Source organism: Acomys minous (genome assembly GCF_964271855.1).
Source record: "Acomys minous genome assembly, chromosome: 11".
NCBI lineage: Eukaryota > Metazoa > Chordata > Mammalia > Rodentia > Muridae > Acomys > Acomys minous.
In genome coordinates, this window is record NC_140492.1 from 34,486,169 (window position 1) to 34,509,306 (window position 23,138).

Here is a 23,138-nt window from a genome sequence, read left to right on the forward strand (position 1 = left end):
CGACTATATATTTTCTGGTTATTATTTCTTTTTCTTTTGTTGAAAATGGATTTTTTTCCTCACATAATATACCCTGCTTCTGGTTTCCCCTCCCTCTACTATTACTTGTTCCTCCCCGCCTCCCTTCCACTTGGACCCACACCCTTTCTGTTTCTCATTAGAAAACAAACAGGCTTCTAAGGGCTAATACTAAAATAAAATGTAAGATAAAACAGGAATCATACTATCAAAGTTGGATAAAGCAAACTAAGAGAAGGAGTCTGAGAGAAGCATACGAATAAAAAAATGCACTAATTTGCACACTCAGGAATCTCATCAAAACACCGAGCCGAAAGCCATAATACATACATGCAGAGGCCCTGTGCGTGCTGCCCCAGTCTGTGAGTGCGTATGAGCTTTGCTCATGTTAGTTGAGAGGGTCTTATCTTCTTGCTCATATTCATCTCCTCTGACTCTTTCCTCCTCTTCCACAGATTTGATGGAAAGCTGGGTGCTCCAAAGCAGGTTCAAACAGCAAATTAGTTTTACTCATACAAATAGTTTATCTAAACTCTTTCCCAAGAGAAGAAAAGTAAGCATTAAAAAAATTAGAATATATTAATGTATACTTTGAGGGAATATATATGGTCAAATTGCTGTATTAATTAGTGTTGCTATAAAGCTTAGTAATGGGTAGCCATAATCCAACTCATGGATAATTTACTCCTCTACCAGAATAATGTACTTGAAACTGTCTATGATCAATGGTCATGATAAAAACCTAACATATCCTCATTTTCTAAAAGTGCAAGAAACAGTACGTTTAAACATATGACAGGCGCTGCACTATGGAGGAAAATCTTGTCACTATTTTTTTTCTTCGAAAGTCAAAATCAGTAAGAAAGCCATCATCTGAATAGGCAATACATATTATGTGAAGCTCTACCAAGGCTTAAAGAAAGAACGAAGAAGTGATGGGTTGGTATAGTAGGAAGTTTATGTTTCAGACATTGCATTATGCTGTGAAATTGCTTGTGAGTCTTAGGAAATGGCCCACAGCTTTGTTCCTCTTTGTTTCTTCATTTCCTTTACATTAGAATCATTCCCTTCTACTACGAATTTAATCATAGCTTCTTACTGTTTCATTGTCTATAACGAATTGTTTCAAATTTAAGATTCAAATAAAACATATAAACTTGAGTTTAAATGTTGATTTATAAACTTAATGCTGAAATCATGTTAATTATTTTCCACTGAATATGTTAAAAAGAATTTTTATGTATAATCAAACCACCAGCATAATTTCTAAGCACTCCAAAAACATTACTTAGAATGTCTTGAGCTGCACTCGTGTAGATTTTTATTTTACACCCGAGTTAGTAACAAATTGAATTTACAAGTGTCTATGTCATTAGTCAATATCAATAACACCGGTGAAAGTGAGTAGCAAAATGAGGTTTCACTACTGTAAACACTAATATACGAACTCTCTCTTTGTAGATGTGATTTGCATACATTCAAATTGGCATGGACATCTTTGAAAAGGAGCTGTGTATGAATTCATAACGCGCGTGGAAGTAGCCACCAATCAGAAAGCGTCATCACACTCTGGATACCATTTGCGTGTTACATTTTCCAGTGGATTCTGGGCATCCCTTACTCCTCTCTTTTTCCCTCTGATTGAGACTGTAAGGCAGGGACTGAAATCCTTTAACTGGGATGCAAGCCACAGACAGCACTAAGCAGCATCTAAAGGCGTGGAAAGCCCTGCTTTGGTTTCCAGAATTCCTGGTAAAACATTGACTCTTTGGTCCTAGACCTACCCCCTTTAAGGTACCTGACACAACGACTCCAGATCTGAACCCTCCATCCACTTAAAAAAAAATCCTCTCTATGCTTTAGAAATCCCCTTCACTTTTCTCCAGTGTCATCAAAAAAAAAAAAAAAATCTTCAAATATCCCTTTCCTAGTGTTTCTGAAGATGGATTTTTTTTTAACCTTAAGTGAGCCTGATAATTGGCGCCCCTTCAATAAAGAAAATGACATTAACGAATACATTGCAGAAAATCCAACAGCATTGCTAAGGTCTCCACTGTGTGTCTTAACAAACACTGTAAGTTTAGCTTGAAAGCATCCTTCTGCTGAGGTTTAGCCAGCTCTTCCACCTGCAAACAGTGGAGGAATTTTTGTTGTCTACTAACCCCCTCTAGCGCCGAATTGGCTGTACCCGAGCCACTGCTGCCAGACGGGAGATCGCAGGGCTCTGCCGAGCTCAGCAGCGCTCTAGGGCCCTGCCCTCTGCTCACCCGTCTCGACAAGCATCAGGGCGACAGCTTGGAGACTGCAGGTGGCAACATCCCATCCCATCATCTAGTCCTGTGCCTCCGCCCCGGGCGAGGTCCCACCAAGTAAGTGGCCAGTGGTCCGGCTTAGGAGCTCCCCGACCTGGGAGGCAGAAGGTGTTGAGGAGGGGAATCTCGAGCAAGGAGAGCGCACAAGCAGCTGCGCGCAGCCCTGGACTTGGCCTCACAGCGCAGTTCTTTGGGCTGCTCTGAGCGTCTGGCCGAACACAGCCGCCTAACAGCGGGCTATCTAGGCCCTCGGAAGCCCGGCACCAAAGCTGCTATGATTATGCTGGTGACCTCTGTGGCGAAGTCACCACCTTATGCCGTCCCGAAGACCTAGGAGAGCCAAGGCGCCTGGTAGCAGTAGACTTCCAGCTTACAGTGACTCTTCTCTGTCGCTTCTTCTCTCCCTGTGCTTTCCAAGGACTCTGAACAGGAGAGGTGGCTGCAAAGCTAGCTGCTTCGCTCTGGTGTCCAAGTTTGAGAGGCTGGCACCCAGACACGTTAGGGCTGACCACTACCTTCTTCAAGCTGTGCCCCAGGGCCACGAGCACTGACCTGCAACCCTCACCCCTTCCGGTAGCAGAAATGTGTCAAAGGGAGAGGTGGTGCCCAGAGCTGACAGTCCATCGTTACATGAGGGAGGAGAGATGCAAGTGCTTGGGGGACTAAGGTAGCTTCAGTGATACCCAGTAGGCAGCTGCTACGGCCGGGGGCGGCGCAGATGCCGCCAAGTCCTTGGTGTCCACGACGCGACCATCAGCCCAGGCAATTCAGTCAAGAGGCTGAGGGCTCAGTCTGCTGCTCCCTGGGACTACTAGAGATCCCGCTGAGCCTGTTTCGCCGGGTTCCCCACACACCACCCACAGGAAAGTTCTGGTTGTCCAGGCTACCCTTGATATCTGCTGTACCTCCTTGGCTCTGGGCACTGCAAGTGTCTACTTGGATCCAGAGAGGCTGTTGGGTCCCCAGAATTGCACCTTCATTAGCCGCCTGGCCGTTCCTACCCACCCCCAGTACCCTCCTCAAGGCGCCCTCCCCGGTCTTCCACCCCCTCCCCCAAACTACAGCCTCAGCTCGCTCTTGCGCGCGCGCTCTCCTGGGCCCAAGTGAATAGTCCTCGCTCGAGCGGGACACGGTGGTGGATGCAATTCCCCTCGCCTCCAGCCGCCAGGAGCTCCCCGGCGGCGCAGGCAGCATCCTCCTCCGAAGCAGCTGCTTCTGCACCTGGGCAGCCTGGACCCTCGTGCCCTGCTCACGGGGCCTCGCGCGGGGGGCGCCCCGGGACTTCCCCTGCGGGCCGGGTGGAGGAGGAAGAGGAGGAGGAAGAAGAAGAGAGCTTGGACCAAGACCCGGACCCAAGGAGGAACACCTGGCTGCGCCGCTGCCACTTCATTTTAAGGGGGAGGAGGAGAGAGTCAGCGAGAGCCATGGGGGGCTGCGAAGTCCGGGAATTTCTTTTACAATTTGGTTTCTTCTTGCCTCTGCTGACAGCTTGGACCGGCGACTGCAGTCACGTCTCCAACCAAGGTAAGACAAACAGAAATGCTGGAGGAGGAGGAGGGTGCCTTGAGTACACTTGTCCACTACAGCAGGTAACTTTGTCCCTGGGTCAGCTTAACTGGACTTGCCACACTAGGAGGTCTAGGATGTTTCCTAAACAGAGAGTCCTGATTACAGCAGCTGGGCCGAGCGGCCTCTGATCCCTTCTGTCTCTACAATTCTTTCTAATGCATGAGCTTCTTCAGCACGTGGGTTCCTTCGTGGCAGTTGCCTGATTGCTCTCAGTTGCGCAGTGTTCACTGGAGGTCAAGCTTCGTGGCACAGACCTAACTGCTATTTGGAGATCTTTCATTAAAAAAAAAAAAAAAGGCAACGCGTGGAGTGTTCTCCAGAGCAAATTAGAAGAAAGGTCATGACCCCCGTGGTACTCTGTACACCTGTAACCAATGATCAGCCTGTTTTTCTCCAGTAACTCTGGGTCCACCTTACCCAATATTAGTTCCTGAACTCCAGCATTCACTTCTTCAAATTATTCTTAGAACAGATGCTCACATATCTGTGTTGGTGTCTCTGTTTCTTGAAAGAACTGGGCAGACGAGTGTTAAATCTGAAATTCCCGGTTATGAATACTCTATTCATAAAGTCTAGTTGTTGTTGGTTTACCAGTGGGTGAAGACGAATAAAGTGTGAGCAAAATGATGATAAGCATATGAAATATTTGAGGATTTTTGTTCCTTCTACTCAGTCTTCCATGAAATCTCTCTCTTTGGATTCGTGGCACAGTTGTTTAAATATATCGGAAAATATAACCTGCATGTTCTATGTTGACTTTACACTAAGTATCAAACAGCCATAAAAGTTTTCCAGCAGGCACCTGGCTGGATGCTCTCACTGAGATGGTGAGGATCGCCAATATATCACCTGTTAGCAAAGACTCTCTAGGCAGGCTTCAAATCTAACACAGTTGTGATCAATTATGCTTCCCATTTCACGTGTGTGCAGTGGTACAGAGAACATTTTTCTGGAAGTACAAGTAGACTTCAATGAGAGTGCTTGAGAGGCAGAGGTGGAGAGAGAAGGCAAGGCAAACAACGGAGCCTTCACTCTTGTCATAGTTGTGTCTGGCCGTATTATTTTATCCAGAAAGGAAATACTCGTTCAGAAACAGCATTCAGATGATCCTGTCTATAAACAACACTACTGATATGTTTTCCTTATTATTTTTATCCGACAAAATGCAATCACAAGTATTTATTATTTGGAGAACACGTATCATCCCCGTGACTTTGATATGTCACATAAGTGGCAGCTATAATCCCACACTCTTCCACAGAGGTATGTCTTCAGACTGCTTCCCTCATTTGGATTATGGGTATCAAGTACCCAGGAGCAGTTTGTGAAAACACAAAGACTGTTGAAAATAACATGGAAGTATTTGCTTGCCTTTTCTTTGGAAGGAAAACAATTTTTAAGAAATGAGAAAATCAGAAATGCATTTAATACTGATCCTATCGTCTTGTGAAATTAAAAGTATGTGTATAGTTTGAGATTCAAGTTTACTACAAAGTTTGAAGTGGTTCCAGTCTGAATTTCCCTGAATAGTTAATATCTGTAGTACCTATGGCACCAAACCCAGGCCCTGGCTTTATTCAGTCCAATAAAACAGGCATGAACATCCGCCAAACTAAAGTGCCAGTCTCCTGAAGTATGCCATGTTAGCCTGTAACCTTACAGATATTTATATCAAATGCAAGGGCCTAGTGGTGGTGTTCCTTAACCTCCCAGAGTAATTCTTTTCATCTTTCTCTTAATTAATCCTTCATTTTTTAAACTGTTATGTTTTTAACCTAACGTAAATAGGAACCATCTGCACCTATTGTTTGTTTCAATTAACTTAAATTAGTGGTTGGAAGTATTTTTTCAGCTATCCCATCAATTAAAAAATGGCCGTTCATTAGAGATCACCAAGTAAAGCTTTTAATTTAAATTTGTATGAATATACTAAAAATAAAAGTATAAACTTACTTGTACCCAGATACAGTTGGATACAATTGTATTTGTTCTGCAATACAAAGTTACAAAATATTATCAATTTTTCATCAGTAATAAAACATTATTTGTAATATTGTGATAATTAGTGGGTTTGCCTACCAAACTTAGAAAATATTCAAATTTTAAAATAATCATACAAATGAATAATAAAATATCACCTTTCTATATTACTCTTCTATGTATTTTAGAGAAAGTTTCTTAACTTATAATTTTATAAAGAGACAGCAAATTGAACATTAGTGCTTGTCTGGCCAAAAAATGGAATGTTACAGAATTATATGAACAACAGAGAATTAAGGCTTGCCTTTCATTGTAATATATGTCAGATATGTGATTAGTACTTGTTTTTTGGAAAATATTATTTATATTGCTCGTACTTTTATTAATATTTTATTTGTGAAGCCTGAGATTTTATATAGAATACGTTTCATTTTCTATAACCTTCCTTCTTGATTAAGGACATTCACAAAATGAAATGTCGTTGCTGTGTGTCTATTTTTACCAAATGATTATATATAATATCCTTCATGGCTGAATAGATTAGATTTCACCCTCTGACCTTCAACCCCATCCCCAATCTTCCATACAAAGGCAGGGTCAAACAATGATGCTGACAAGAAGTGAACTACCTCCCTCTTAAGATCGACCTAAGAGGAACTTCTCTATAGAGATGGCTTCTTGCCTTTGAACTGGCTGTAAAGCTCTGTTCTGTAAAGACAAAATAAATCAGATTGACCCTTTCTTTCTATTATCCAATGTTATTTGAATCAATATGAAAGTAATGGTCCTTCCCACATCACTTCATTTGATTAAGCAGAAACATGATTTGTATTAGACTGTCTCTCATAAGCCATCATTTTACCTTTTATTTAAAAATCACAGCAATATTGAGGTACTTGTAGATTTTATTTAAAGTTACATTTGAATCTCTGAAAATATATAACCTTGGACCTCCTTACTAGTGATTATAAAACCAAATCTTGCTTCAAGTGTAAGTTAACCAAGGGTATCAATTACAGTGGTTACTGGCCATCAGGGGTCTATTGATCCAAAGATTACTCTCTTTTATCACACGATCATAGAGTCTGAATGAGCTGATATATCTCTCGGGTGCTCATGTTTACAAAAAATTCAAGTGCATGCAAAAAATTTATTATGTCAACTTGTTTGCCTAGATGATGCAGTGAATTTATTTTATTATCACTGTTGTGTGATATGGCTTATTTCCAGACAATACTGGACAAATACACAAGTAAAGTAGCCATGGTACTAGTTGACTTTGTTAGTTTGTTGATTTGAAAAAAATTATAGCAAGAAATCTGAAGTTGTATGTGAATATAAGTAAACATATTAAAGCAGAAAATATCTGTATAAAAACAAATGGTCTATAATTAGTTGCCTGGCCATAACCATCATTCATAAATTGTCAAAATGGAACAAATACAAGAAATTAGTTAATATAAAACTTTGTTGAATTAGGGCAATTCGATAATTTACAGACCATCTTTGTAAAGGATCGTTCACTGTAGATACAAATGATTTTCACAGACAAACTTTTGATAGGTGTTAAGATGTTTGAAATTATTATCACAAGCCTTGTTGGTAGGCGTAAAAATACATGCAACCTAGAATTTGATTTTATTATAAATAGAAAATTCAAGCTCTGGAGTCATTAGGGATAATATCCAATATAGAAAGATAATATATTTTTTGATTTTTTACTAATTCCAGTGTGGTCATCTGATTCTATATATTATTTGCTCTGGGTTACAAATAAACTATATCTGAAAACTTCTTATCATACAGAAGCAGTAACATTTTCATTAAATTATGCCCTTTAAACTGGAAGTAGCAAAGACAAAGTATTAAAAACCTAATATAGTGTATTGTATAAATACTTTTGTGTTGATTTTCTAGTGGAAAAATATTATTTCGAAGATGTTAAAGAAGATAATGTGTGATTTTTGAGTCCCAGAAATCTTGTATTTGCCTACAAAACCATTCTATGTTGCACAATCTTTTGTAGTTGTCTACAAACTTTTCTCTCTTCCACAATCCCAACAACCACCTCTGTTTCCTTCTCCCATGGAAGTGTTCCTATCATATGTTGCATTTCTTGACAATGGTAAAAAGAAGGATTCTACTTAAAACCCAGTAACATCTCAACATTCATAGAACTCTCCTCCCTTTGGCTTGACATTTCACGGCAGTCTAAACATGATAGATATTAATAAGTGTAGTGAAGTACTGAAAATAATGCCCATACATGGCTATTCCTGTAAGTAAATAATATCACATTGATAAGTTATCTACAATAACTGAATAAGCTTAACATATATATAATTTAAAAAGTTAAAAATCTATCACTGTTATCACTCCTTTATATTAAGAATTGTTTTTAGAAGGTAAAATTTAGTGGCTGAAGAGAGATGGCTCAGGGATGGAGAGTGCATGCTTAAGGGTGGTAGTAATTTGTAACTTCATAATCAAAGTGATTATGCTTTTGGCAACCATAGCCATCTGCACATGCACACATGCACATATCCACCCACCATACACAATGAAAATAATCAACTAAAAAACTCCCAAACATCTAATAAAAGAGTAAATTACTATGTATAAAACAAAAAGTAATAAAATCAGACTGAAAAAATAAAATTCAGAGGATAAAAAAACCATGGAGGGGAATGGACAAATTCTCTTCCCCTCATACAATTCGGCAGGAAAGAAAAAAAGGTCAGAAAAATAATTGGACAAAGCATCAGAGTCGAAAGAATAAAGAGTCACAGGACAGTTGTGGTTGATTAAGTGGGACTGTTGAAAAGGGCCATGTTGAGGTGACTTGTAAGCCTCATTCTCAGGGAAGAGAAACAAGGACTTTGGTCAGAGCAGGAAGAAGTATGTTAACCCTCCAGGGAAATGGTTTGTAAAGAAGTGTCGTCCGCATATATGAAGAACTGAGTCTACTGTGACTAGAGTTTACTGAGCAAAGAAAGGAATTGCAGGAAAGTAGGTTAAAAGACAACAGACACACTTAATGGATGAAAAAAAATGAGAGATGGCAAAAGTCAGGCTCTGGTATTATCTCAGGTGACTATAGTAAGTATATCACAAGGGCAAACAGATGGCTGGAGCCTTGCAGGAGCACAGTGCGAGTCTGGATTTTCTCGAGAATGGCCGGGAAAGCATGGCCTAGAGCAGTGGTAGTGGACACAGAAAGCAAATAGGTTTCAAAGAGTTAATTAATGGGAAGGCATTGTCTCTACAGAGAAACAAATATTCATATCCACAATCCTGATTGTATTTTTTTCTTTGAGAATCCAAATGACCTGTTGACTTATCCCCTGTTTGTTCCTCATCCTCCGGCAGGAGATCTAGGCACTGCTTGCTTCTGGATGAGAGCAGACAGACCTCAAGGTCAAAGGTCCCATTTCTCTCTCAGGGGCAGTTTCGAGCACTCAGGGTGAGGCCCGCGGGTACATTCGGCAAGGTTCCTGGTCTTAACTAGGGAAGTGGAAATTAAATTATCTGACCAGCACCATTTGTTCAGACAATTTAATTTTCACCTCCTGGTTAAGACCAGGAGCCACCCGTGGTTCTTCTTGGGTAGGTAGTTTATTGTATATATGTGTGGTAATATAAATGTATATGTAAAAACATTTAATAAAACAATTAAAAGACATTCAAAAAATTAAATTGTCCACTAGGCGTTACAGTTAGCTCTTTTAGAATGAGCCTGCCAGTATCAGACAGCAGTGGAAACTCCGGTGTTCTAAAAGCCTGTTATGATACCAAAATGTTTCAGCCCTTTGTCAAGCTGCTTTGCTAAGCCCCAGTGGTCAACTTGGAGCTTCATTTGATGGTGTGGGCTTCAGCTGCTGCCAAGGCAGCTCACCACAGCTGCCTCACTGGGAGCCAAGCCACAGGTGTCCAGGCAGCCCTGTGGGTGGCTGCCTCACTGGCCGGCAAGATTGGTGTTGATTCTCCAGAGAGGAGAATAAATGGAGCCTCAGATGGTCATGATGGAATAAATAGAGTCTCAGATGGTCTCAGTGGAGGAATGGCACAGCATGTGAGAGAGAGGAGGAGAGAGAGGGAGAGAGAGAGAGAGAGAGAGAGAGAGAGAGAGAGAGAGAGAGAGAGAGAGAGAGAGAGAGAGAGAGATGAGGGGGGAGGGGGGAGGGGTGGGGGATGGAGATTATTTGTGAATCAGAGACATTCATAGACCTTGGGCAGTAGGAAGGGTTTTGAGGGTGAATGTGTTTGATTCACTGGGGCGCCTCATTTACATGCAATAGCATGGTGTCCTATCACAAGAAGAAGAATACAGTACTTAATTATCCTATGGGTCGGAGTAGAACTCCTGGTATGCCTAAAGGTCATTTGCTGAGAGCTAAGATTGCCTTAGCCTAGAGTGGAGTATTTCCGTGAATCTCCAGGTGCTTGATGAAGAGGTCCTAAGAGGAAAAGGTCAGGTCTGTGTGAGCGCTATATGATGCTCCTTAGGGATCTGAGCCTCCCCACATCAGGTAAAGAGTGAACCCCACTAAGAAAGGGAGTCTGTCATTATAGACTGAGCTCAGAAACCAGACTTCAACATTAAAAAGCAGGGTTCCACGACCTATAAAATGGCCGTGCTCTGTGTTTACTCATAATTGAAGGTTTAAGAGAAACTAAGCAAAACAACAATAATAAAAATACATCACAAAAATATGTAGCTCATTTCCCACTTTTTTTTTTCAGTTCGAACTAACTCATATAAAAGAATAATATATAAGTCTGAGCAGCACCTCTCTGCGTACTCTGTATCGGCTCCTGCCTCCACGTTCCTGTCCTGACTTCCTTTAATGATGAAAAGTGGCATGGAACTGTCAAAGGAACAACCCCGCCCCCAAGCAGAATGAAAATACATAATGATATAAATATATGTGTTAATGTACTTGGTGATGAGGCCTCAGTATAAAGGTCTTTCTGTGCCACTCATTTGAAAGTGTTATTGAAACTTAGTACCATTTTGATTTGTCAAAACACTGTACATGATGCTGACTCATGCTGCATCATCAAATGCAATGTGCTAATTCTTCTCTTTCACCACAGCTCTCTGCCTGTAGTTATTATTATTATTATTATTTTTTTTGTCAGAGAACTCGAGTAGGTAGGCAGAGGAGAACACAGTTTGACAAGTCAGGGAATGAAGTGTCAGGGAATGGAAAACAACAATCGAGTTGTTTTTAAATACATCCAAAAACATCCATGTGTTTAATCTAAATAATATAAATTTACATTATTTTACATTTTAAATAAATTATTTTATTTAATTAAAAATAAAAAATGACTTCTTTTTAATACTGTACATAAAAGAGATGAGATGTTTTCAGCTATTTTCCATGAGTCTCCTCTCTGTGTTGAATGTAGATGAAGAACAACACGTTTGTAACATAAAAGTTACAGAAACTTTTAAGCTCTGGAAAATGGAATTTAAAGATATATGATGTGTAAAACAGGTACAGAGGAAGACCCTTCAGTAAATTCTACATAATGTAAAACTTTCCTGAGTGGTTAACTACTTTCCACTGTGAGCTGCCTTCTAAAAGATCATTGAAAAAATTATTAAAAACACGTGATAGTAAAATGGCCCATAGAATAAAATTAAGAACAAAAAAATAATACAGTGTCACAAAAATTCCTAACTTAAACAACACTTCCATATATTTGATGTCTATTTTATAATTCATAATATGAACATTCTTCATGTAAGCATATATGAATATTTTAAATACATTCACAAGTAATAAATCTTTATAGAACGTGAAATAAAAATATGACTTCCTATTGAGTATAAAATTTTACTTTCCAAATATACATGTTCTAAAAATGACCATATGAAAAAAATAAAAAAAAACCTAACACTTAAGAAAAATTAGCTTTAAAAAATTCACCATATTTCTTAAAGGGTTGCTATATGGTAGGCAGAATCTGGGACTTCCATATCAGGATGTCTGATCCAGTGCAAAATGTTCACCTTGTCTCCAATCTGGCAGTAAAAATAATTGTTTTCTCAATATTTGAATTGATAATCTAAGAAGTAGTTTAAAGTCATGTTTGCAGTACGAACCATATGTTATGATATATATACACATAAATATATAAACATAAAAATAAACATTCTGTCTTTTTTTTAATTGAATGTATTATTCTAGTTTAGTTTATGTCAAAGTTATGTGACTAAATAATATAATGAACTCAATATATAAAGTTTTAGGGAGCTTATGACCTGGGACACTATAGTGATGGCCACCAAGCACAGGAAGTTCCCTGGAATCCTGTTACAAATGGAGTAATATTTCATTACGCACATCTTATTTAATTAAAGAATCTTCCTGGAGTTTGTAAAATATCTTTCACAGTAACGGAGATTCTGTGATAAAAAGGAATAAGCAGATGCTATAAGCACTTTGTAACCTGTATTTTAAATTGCTTCTTAAGATAGTCAATTCTTAATTTTATAGATATATAGATGCTTTACTTGATTATATAAAATATAAAAAGTAATTTAAAAACTTACAGTATATAAGCAAATAAAAGATAAATGTATCACAAATTTATTACTCTCTATAGACAGATACGGATGTGAGCTTTTGTTGAATGGATATTAAACTGATTTACTCTGGTGTGTTCATTTAAAAGGATATTTTATTTAAAACTGCAATTTATCTGGGAAATATCATTTTCTACTTTCAAATAGCAGTACACATATTTTGTTGTTTGGTTGCTTGGGTTTGTTTTTGTTCTTGTTGTTGTGTTTTGGTTTTAGCATTGGAGAAAAAAAATAGGATGAAAATGCAGGTTTTTAACTCATATCCTGAAAAACATATTTAGAGATTTTCTGAGTGTAGTGCTAAGATCCTCAGCTGCTGGCCTATATGCTGACCTGCACTTGGTGAGCATCCTTGCAAATAATTGCTATTTCTCATATTTTGTTAAAATATTTCAGGTGTTAATGTCACATATATGATCCTTGGAGATATGAGATAATCTGGACTTGGAAAAATCAATGTTAGAGATATAAAATGACTTAATCTGTTATTGTGCTCTAGTATGATTTTCATGGGTGTGATGAAAAGCGCTTTATATAAATATTCATAATTCATTTAACGTACCCATTTTTAAATAACAACAGGTCAATTAGGTATTCTCTAGAGTGACTTGCTACATTATCAAACTTGAATTTCACGGTATAGAAGCAATTGATACATGTCATCTATAATACTTAACATATCAAGAATAAGAACACTTCCAATTTACATTTATAGGAACCTACCTGCCAGTGGCAATTGTAACAATGTTGTACGCAGTTAGTAAAGCCCACTGCAATCTATCCAAGAATAAATGAAATGTATACTTCCATGTTGAATCATTTTTGATGAGACCTTGAGTTTTATTTTAATGTTACTGTGATAGTTTAATATCGCTAATGACTATTTAAATTAGAACTATAATTAGAGACTTTAAGTATAAAAATGGTGTAGGAAATGATATCTCGCATAACTGAAATTGACTTTTAGATATAATAAAACTAAAAAAAAAACTCAGTAAACACAATGAAGGTTAAAAAGAAAATAGAGATGTGAGAAAAGCTGTACATGGCAGCATATTTTCAGCTTTTAGTTAGTTAGTTTGCTGGTTTGTTTGTTTGGAGATCGCTCTCTTTGTAGGTCAGGCTCTTCTTACACTCTTGGCATTTCTAAGTTAGCCTCTCAATATTGGAGTTACAGCAATGAATGACCTGATCTGCCTCTTGGCACTGTGAAAACCAGCCTGTTGGATAAGGATTCTCATTGGAGTGACATATGGTGCACAAAATACCATGACCTGTGACCCTTCATTTTTGACAATATGAAAGTTCCATTAATGAAAATAACCTTAGTCAAAACTCATTATGGTAAATCCCTTCTATACTCTACTTCTTTGAAATCCAACTGTACTCAAATAATGTTTACCCTGTGAAACATAGGTAAAAAATTATTAGTCACCATTAAGTGTGAGGATTTAAGGCTGAGCAAATTGTTAGATCTGATTGCACAACACACCTGATTGTAGCAGACTCTACATGAAAATATGGCTATACGCACCAGTCTACTTGCTCCCTCATAAAATAAAGTCGCTGCTACCTGTGAACGTTTTAAACACAAGAATATAGTAAAGGAGTGTAGGGCTTATTACTGCATGGTATGATGTGGCATTTTATTACCTTGCCTATTTTATATGTCCCACTTAATGAAGGAATAGTTGTAAAGAGATCTTAATTTTTATTTAACAAACCCCGGACATTTGGAGCTTCAGACTCTCAGTCTAGCATATTACCTATATGATTTAAAAACAAGTAAATGTAGAATGCTCCAGTTTTATTGTGCTTTTAATGACTGTATTAGAACTACAGTTGCTGAGAGGACAGGAACCTATTGTCTTATAGTATTGCTCTATAATAACTTCATTTTATAGACTAGATGAAATGCGGTTTATTCAGGTTATTAAAATCACACTTTGCTAGTTTGCTTAGTAAGAACTACAAGTGTAAGAACCTTTGCAGCATTTTCTAGTTTAGGACCAGAATTCTATTTATGGTTACATTTTTTCCTGGAATTTTCAAGAATCATTTTAGCTTAAATGGTGTATTTAAATTTAAGAGCTGAAGTATTAGTGTTTTAAAGTTTTAATAGACTTATTAAAATTAAACAATACTTTTTCTTTAAAATTGTTACCAAGACACATAATGTAGAACTTACTACTGCATGGTATGATTTGGCTTTTCATTAAAATTTTAAATCTGACTTCTCATAGCTTTTATATTTAATTCTAAGACTGACTACAGAGTACAAAACACATATTTCAAATCTTAGCAAATTACATGTACAGCAGGCTGTTGATTACTTATCTTTACCTGACTGCAAAGTTGGTAATATCTGAATGGTTATTCATGATACAAATTTCATTAATAAAATGTCTCTTCAGTGCTGTGGAGATGCCTGCACGGACAAGTGCTTTCTGACCAAGTACAAGGACTTTCTGAATTAGGACCCCAGAATCCGTGTAAAATCTGCGCCCAGTGGTACATGCACCTGTAACTCCAGTACTAGGAACCAGAGATGGGCAGATCATGTGTCTCACCTGTCCTATCGAGGTGCTCCACATTCCCTTGCTGATCCTGTCTCTCTTGACAAAAAGGAAAAAAAAAAAAAAAAGAAAAGAAAAAAAGAAGGAAGAAAAAGAGAAAGGGAGGGAGGAGAGGGAAGGGAGGAAAGAAAAGAACAGTGGTAAAGAGAAACAGAGGAAGTGATCTCAACATCAACAGGCCTGCAGAATCTTTGTGTACACACACACACACACACACACACACACACACACACACACACACACACGTGCACAGCACACATTTTTTAAAAACATCTCTTCAAGCAAGGGATGTTTGTTTAAATGTGTAAGCCCAGCAATTGAGCGGCAGGAGGTCTGGTTACAGAGTGAGGTCCTGCCTCCAAACAAACAAGCACACAAGGAAATACTTCTTCAAAATCTTCTCCCCTGGTTTCATTTCTTTTTTTGCTGCTTTATGATAATTTTCTTTTTCTTAATTTTATTAAGCATTTGGTTTTTAGCAGTGTTTTTGAAGGGTGGATTTGCAGGTACTTTTACATTATTTTTTAGAAATTAATGTGTCATTTGATAGATTCTGTATTTTGCATTTGAAAAAAATTATGCCTTTAGAAGCATGTAGAAGTAGAAACAGCTGCCAGAATTTGGTTTTTTTTTTTTTGAACAGAAGAAGTCAATTGCAGATCACCCATGATTAGCTGCTGACATTTAGATTTGTACATTTAGAATGTCAAAAAGTACCAAAAACTCCCTCTAGCTTCTGTATTACAATGATATGCCCAAGGTTCAAATCCAAATTTACACTATCTTCCCTTTTGTCCATAAAGTTAATATAATTTTTCTAAAATAATAAAAAAATTGTTACAGATATTTTCATATACCTGGTAGAATTTAAATAATTAATTGTAATACAATATGCATTGATATTACCATGATTTGATGAACTAACAATTAACTTGTATAAGTTACTTATCTTAAATAGCCTGCAATAGCACTTTCAAAGTATTGGAAGTAAACCTTGTATTATAATTGAGTTGTATGGGTACAATATCACATATTACAATAGAAATATATGTAAGTGTGAAGAATAATCTGAAATTTGAATTCTATACCGATGTATCTAAAATTAAATTCATTTTGCCTCTATATACAAAATTCTATTCTAGTGAATTAAAAATAATCTTGTGAGTGACAATGGAGGCCTTAAGTTGAGGGGGGCGAGATTCACTACTCTTCTTTTCTATACCTGTTCCTCAGGCAGGTAGCCATTCTTATTCCCTGGGCTATTAGATAAGTGGATTTAAATTGTAAGGAAGTAACCACTCCTAAGAATAAAATCCATTAGCTGTCACTGACCTCTAACCAGAGGGTTGACATTGACACATGAGGTACAGATATTTGGTGATTGGCAAATGGGCTTTTCAATTTTTCATTCGCAACTGAGCAATGTATACACGAGTATTCACCACATATCTCAGTGGAAAATAAGTGTTGAAAACATAAAAAACTTGGTTTAAACAACTATTGGTAATCAGATAATAATGTAAAAATAAAATAATCAAAAACCAATTGAAATGCTTGGAATTAATGTGATACATATACCAAGCATATTAAGATTTGGAATCTAAAATTACAAAGTTTGTAATCATTCCAATTTTAGAATTCACAGAGATAAATAAGTAGTCAAATTATATAAAGTACACCTTTTTGCTTTGCACTAGAACATTTTAAAGAGACAACGAGCACAAATTCAGCAAATAACATTAAAAAAAAAAGAGTTCGACAACAGGCCAATCAATGTGAAATATAAGGAAGAGGAAACAGGTTATTTGTCCTCAGTTTTACAGCTATATTTAGGTTTCCTGGATGGTTTCTTCTGCTACATGAATGCTAGAACTTCTAAATGTCATTGGGTACGTCTGAAAGATGGGGTCTGTATCACAGGGAATGCTGTTCCTGTAGTAGTATGTACACAACAATAAACAATAAGCATTTAAACTAAAAATGTCAAAACTCTGAAAATTCTTCCACTCAAAAAAGTCTGGTTATATAAACAAATATAGAAGCACGTGCATTCACCATGTGGTTCTGCTTGCTGTAGGTAGTTTATTGTATATATGTGTAATAATATAAATGTATATGAGAAATATTTAATAATAAAAATTTGTAAGAAGAAGGAGGAGGAGGAGGAGGAGAAGAAGGAGAAAAAGGAGAAGAAGGAGAAGAAGGAGGAGGAGGAGGAGGAGGAGGAGGAGGAGAAGGAGAAGAAGAAGAAGAAGAAGAAGAAGAAGAAGAAGAAGAAGAAGAAGAAGAAGAAGAAGAAGAAGAAGAAGAAGGTGGGTTTAAGCCCAACTGAAACACTCAGTACACAGAACATGGCTGGCACTAGACCAGGTATATGTAGCTTTGCTGTAAGAATGCTCTGTTTTCAAGCCCCCTCCACATGTATAGAATCTTCTAGTGCTTTCCAGCTCTGAGAAAGCTGTTTTTGCAGGGGGAACACCTAAATGGTTGAAAAAGGCTTGGAAAAACTGAATAGGGATTTAGGATTACATTCCATACACAAGTAAAATCTTTTTTCTCAACATAATTCCTCAACATACTACATGCTGGAGCACATTACGGTTCTACAGAGTGATCTATATTTGTCTTGTTGGTAGCAGTTAATTTTCCATGGTCTTTCTTTCTCATGCAGCATATTGGACCCAAAGCCTCTCTTTTGCATACTTAAATCACTAAGGTACACTGTGGTGCATTTTTCTGAGATGTTTAATGTGTAGTAATCTCTTCCTATCATTGTAGTTCATTTTCCCCATATATTATACTTTTAGGTTAATATATTATGCCTCAGAGTATCTCCTGGCACCAAGTATTTCTTTGGAAGTTGTAGCCTAGAAAACAATTAAGCAGAATGTTGAAAAATATCCATATGGTTGAATTTATTACTTCCCACTTTTATGAATTTAGTTTTTTAAATGACAAGAAAAGATGGAAGATTTATTTGCTTGTAAATAAGCATTTTAGATTGGAGCTTTACTCATAGAATGAAAAATTTCAAATCAAATTAAATAATCCCGAATAGGAGAATCTTCTGAAAGATGACTTCATTTGTCTGAAATCTTTTCTTGAATGACACCTTTTACTTCAATAAGAGTGACCAAGTTTTTTCTGTAAAAGATTATGGGAGATGACAGGAAAACGACAAAAGGGGCATATAGGAGAGTGAGTCTAATGGGGACTAGGCACAGTGACAATATTACAAGGATGGCTAGGATTGACCTATTTGAAGTGGGTATTTTTGAGGGGGGGGCTCCTGTAATTTTTATCTCCTGCCCCCACCATCTTGATCTTGGAAATCTCATCAATCTGTTACCCTCAGATAACCTCTTCATCCAAAAAGGTACGTAAGGACATCAGAGCTATAGCTCTGTGGAATTCTTAAGGACTAGGCTTTGTCTGGCTTGGGAATTCAGAACGGCTGCTGGGTCAGAATTTTGGGTTCATCTGGTCCTGTGTTCCTAATTCTTCTCCAAAATAAAGCATGCATCTTCCTAATGTGACAACAACCTCCCAGGAAATTTACAGAGGTCAGAGAAATTGGGTCAGAGAACAGATCTCTATACAGTCTCATTAGCAAGCTCTGCATATTGATTATACTTATCATTTATATTTGGGGGTTGAAAGTGATCAGATCTCAGGCTATATTTATGGTATTGTAGAAGAGAGCACATGTGGCATCCTGATCAATCACCACACTTCTCTTGCAGGGTTGATAGTATCATTTCTCAAGAATATTTAGCAAATTTTATTAAAATTGGGATCTTTTTGTTTTTTAATTGTTGTGGATTAAGGGAATATAGATTTTATATGTGGAAAACACATATTATAGTGAAAAGGGGATTTGATTATATATTATGTCACTTGACAGATGAGGTAAACATAGCACAAAATACATAAACACATGAAATCATAATGCCATCATCAATTAGGATTTGAACTCCCTGCCAGTTCAGTTCTAATTAAATATCTGTGTTCACAGCTTTGTGTGATGCTTCTATGCAAAACAAAGTACCTTGAATAACTGGGGGAATGTGTTCTTCATACATAGCTAGCAGGAAATAGATATGGTCCTTGGTTGTAATTCTGCTATTTGTAACTACTTATAATTTTAAGCATTTTCTATTCAATAACCAAAGAGATTTTCTTCTCAAAACTGTGTGTATAGGGGCTGAGAGTATGATCAATTGTTGCTTGAAGCATGCACAAGTTTCAGGATGTGAGTTTGAATCACCAGCGCCAATGTAAAAAGCTAGGTGTGGAGTCATGTATCTGTAACCCCAGTATTGACACAAGAGAATTCCAGCTGCTCATTGGCAAGACAACTCTAGCAGAATCATCAGGCTCCATGTTCAGCAGAAAGACCAGAATAACAACAACAACAACAATAACAACAATAATGTAAAGAGTATTTGAAAAGAGACAGCATAGAGATCCTGGCCTCCACATGCATACAAATGTGTAAGAACACACACATGAAAACATGCTAAATCTATGCATCAAACAAATCACTGCAATATATGAAGAGTCTTCCAAACTCATGTAGCTAGAAGTACTATCTAATCCTGGTCACCTTGTTATTGACAACATTCTGATTTGAGGACCTAAATCTTTATTGAGCACTGAGTATCCCATAGTGGGAGCAATGTTGAAGCAATGTTTTTGTTTTGTTTTGGTGGTTAAGTTAATGATTTCCCCCCTGTAATATAAATGTAGTTTATACATGGATATCGTAGTCCCTAGAACTTCGCCGGTGGTTGTGTGTTGTCTTCTACTGCTGCCTCCCTAGATGTGCATGCCTGTAGAGAGGGGAGAGTGAGGGGAAGAGAGAGATGGGAGTGGGAGGGGCCAGCACAGGATGGATTCCTTCCTCTATAGTTCTTCCCCTACTAGACCACAGAGATTTTCCTAAGCACTTCATGTTAATAGTGTCCTAAAAGGACTGTAACTTTAAGCCTGTACAGTTTACTTTTTCTAGTGGATTTTAGGGTTTTTTTTTTAATATTAAAATTCCCAAATATAACTTGCTTAAGGCTGCCATGATGGGAAAATCAGTTGTAATTTAAGCTCAAACACTAAGTAATATCTGTTGCCTGTGCTTACAGAGGGAGAATCACTGAAAACACAACCACTGTTTTTTTTTTTTTTCCTCATCGGAGTCTCCTTACATTCATATGTGAAAACGCATCAGTGATGGAGGGTTTGAAAAACTAGGAAAAATAAATAAAAGGCTAAATTCTTTCTGACTGTATATATCAATTTTATTCCACTAATTTATCTTGTATTAAGTAAGACAAAATTTAAACAAGATAAAAAGATTCTGAAATTATTTTGCTAATGCATTTTTCATCAATAATAATTTACTTGACAGTTAATCAAACAAGTTACTAACCAAATAGGAAAAAGGAAAATACTTTTAAGTACTATATGAGAAAGAAAATTTTATACAATGACTAGAATTTAAAAATACAAAGAAATTAAACTAAGTATTTTAAGGGCTTATTGTTAATTCTGTCAGTATTAAAAAAAACTATTTAAAAACCCATACACTTATAAATAATGGTGTCTTAAAGGAAGCAAAATTATTTGGAAAATTTTTTTATAAAAATTAGTTCTCCTGAATTATACAAATTAGTGTTTTTAAGTTAGCCAGATTCAGTGGTTATAATTTTAAGCCATAAACTCCCTTTTATATCATTTTACTTATGGATCCTATTATACTTCATAATAGAAAGGCTAATTAGTAAATCTAATTTCCTCTGTTCATCATATTTACAATATTTGCCTGATAGATTAAAACTGTTAAGTACTAGGTAGGAGATCTTGATTAAAAAAACAATGGTAAAAAATACTCAATGAAAGTAATATACTTGAATTATTCACTGGCACTCTCCTTTCTTTTTGGTGTACTTATTTTAACTCTTTCAATTTGTACTTATCACAGTAACTAATTATATATATATATATATATATATATATATATATATGTAATATATATATATATTAATTATTATATAATGTGTTTAAATGACAAATCTATGAGGCAAATTCCAAATAATTGGGATTGAGCACATCTCTGATACTACTTAGGACATTTATTTTTAAAAAATATACAGGTATCTGCAACAGGCCTTCTACATATGTGTTGTAGCTATTACCTTGGTGTTTTGACGGACTCCAAATAGAGCAAATGTGTCTGTGCCTCATTTGATTGCTCTTGGGACTCTTTTCCTCCTGTTGAGTTGCCTTGACCAACCTCTGTGTCAGGGCTTTTGCCTTGTCTTGTTGTATTTTGTTTTGTCGTGTTTGGTGCTTGTCTCTTGGAGGCCTTCTCTTTTCCGAAGGGAGATATTCTGTAATAGAAAGGATCCAGGGCAGGGAAGAGGTGGTGAGAGAGCTGGAAGGAGTGGAGGGAGGGGAAACAGTGGTTGGGATGTATTGTACGAGACAGGAATCTATCTCCGATAAAACAAACAAACAAACAAACATGCTACACCAATTAGGTGTAGATAGCTTTAAAAATTCTAACTTGAGTATTTGTTCACTAAACATTCTAATTATTTGCAAGCTACAAGAATGAAGTTATCTAACAAAGGCAGAAATGAAAATTGATGGTAAGGTATTGCACAACCATAGAATCAAAGGAAAACTCTATAATAGATGTTGTGTTCCAGGTATCAGGAGCTTATTAGTGTCACTGGGTTGAATTGGTTCTAACTATTCCTCATATTTCTATACTAAAAATTTTCAGTCCTATAGGGCAATATCTGCTTGACCTTGCTAGGTCATGATCTCCAGAGTAAAAAGTATGTAGTCCCTGATTAATGACTTGACCAGGACTAGACAGAATGTAATACAATAATTCTTTAAAATCTTTTGCTAGTGAAATATCACAAGTGGAATAAATAATGGATGGCCCATGCCATCCATATATAAATATATATTTCACCATAAGAAAGTTAAGAATCATTTTGTTCCTTCCCTTAATAGAAAATCAGCAATATAGAAGAAATATTATAAGAGAATCATGCAGCCAACTCCCTATGTCTTCCAGTATAGTACTGGAGAATCCTTTGTAATCATAAAACTCTTATTTTGCAGTATCCAACATGAGAGAAGATGGAGGGTAGCTGGACTTCTGACCACCCTTTCCAAGAACTCTGACTTTCAGCAAATATATTTTGCTATGTCAAAGCTATCGATGCATTCAGATTAGGAATACCATTCTATTAATTGTCATTTGCTTGGAAACACTATCATTTATTTATTTATATTTTTAAAATTTATTTATTGTCTGAGTGTGTGTGTGTGTGTGTGTGTGTGTGTGTGTGTGTGTGTGTGGAGAGAGAGAGAGAGAGAGAGAGAGAGAGAGAGAGAGAGAGAGAGAGAGAGAGAGAGAGAGAGAGAGAGGAGAGGAATAGTCAGGCTTGGTTGGCATCAAGCATCTTTACTCACTGAGTCATGATTTCTGGCCATATTAGAGAAAATTTTAGGAACATTAAACTGTACCCAATATTGATCTAACTTTCATACATAATTATTATGCTTTTAAGAAACTGATTTCTAAACTATAGAAAAAAATCAATGTTTCTAAACCTTACATCTTGAAAACTATCTAATAGCCAAACTTTTAAAAAATATGCAAGCTAAGATTGAGATTGCCACAGCTTCATCTATAAAGGGTTTATAGATAAGTTTACTTGTCTGGAGGCCACTTCCCCAGAAATGTCTGCCCACAATAGGCTAGTCTTTTCCAGAGGGCATCATGAGTATTTAACTATATAATCCTTACAGCAATCTTTAAACTAATAGTATTATTATACTCACTTTGTGAGGAAATTTGCACGTGAAATAAGCAATCTAGTGTGAGATTAAATTGCATTAGTTACATGATTTTATTAGTTGAATTTTACCATCTCTCAAAGACCTAACATACAAATGTGTGTGTGTGTGTGTGTGTGTGTGTGTGTGTGTGTATGTGTGTGTGTGTAATTACTTGTAATTAAGTTGGATGAGCCCTTTCCAATCTAATATGACTCCTGTCCTTTTAGA

The 23,138-nt window shown here is 36.8% G+C and overlaps 1 protein-coding gene across 3 annotated transcripts in view; it reads left to right on the forward strand.

Moving 5' to 3' along the window:
- The first annotated feature begins 1,357 nt into the window (after positions 1-1,357).
- The window catches only part of EPHA6 (EPH receptor A6), an 896,620-nt gene continuing 874,839 nt past the window's right edge, over positions 1,358-23,138 (forward strand). The window contains exon 1 of one of the 3 annotated variants that reach the window (XR_014783005.1): positions 1,358-3,854. Coding sequence is in view for 2 of the 3 variants with exons in the window: in XM_084801066.1 (XP_084657192.1) it covers positions 3,470-3,854 (385 nt within the window). In the remaining variant the exon portion in view is untranslated. The remainder of the gene's footprint in view (positions 3,855-23,138) is intronic. The other 2 variants (XM_084801066.1, XM_084801064.1) reach the window with 2 other exon arrangements.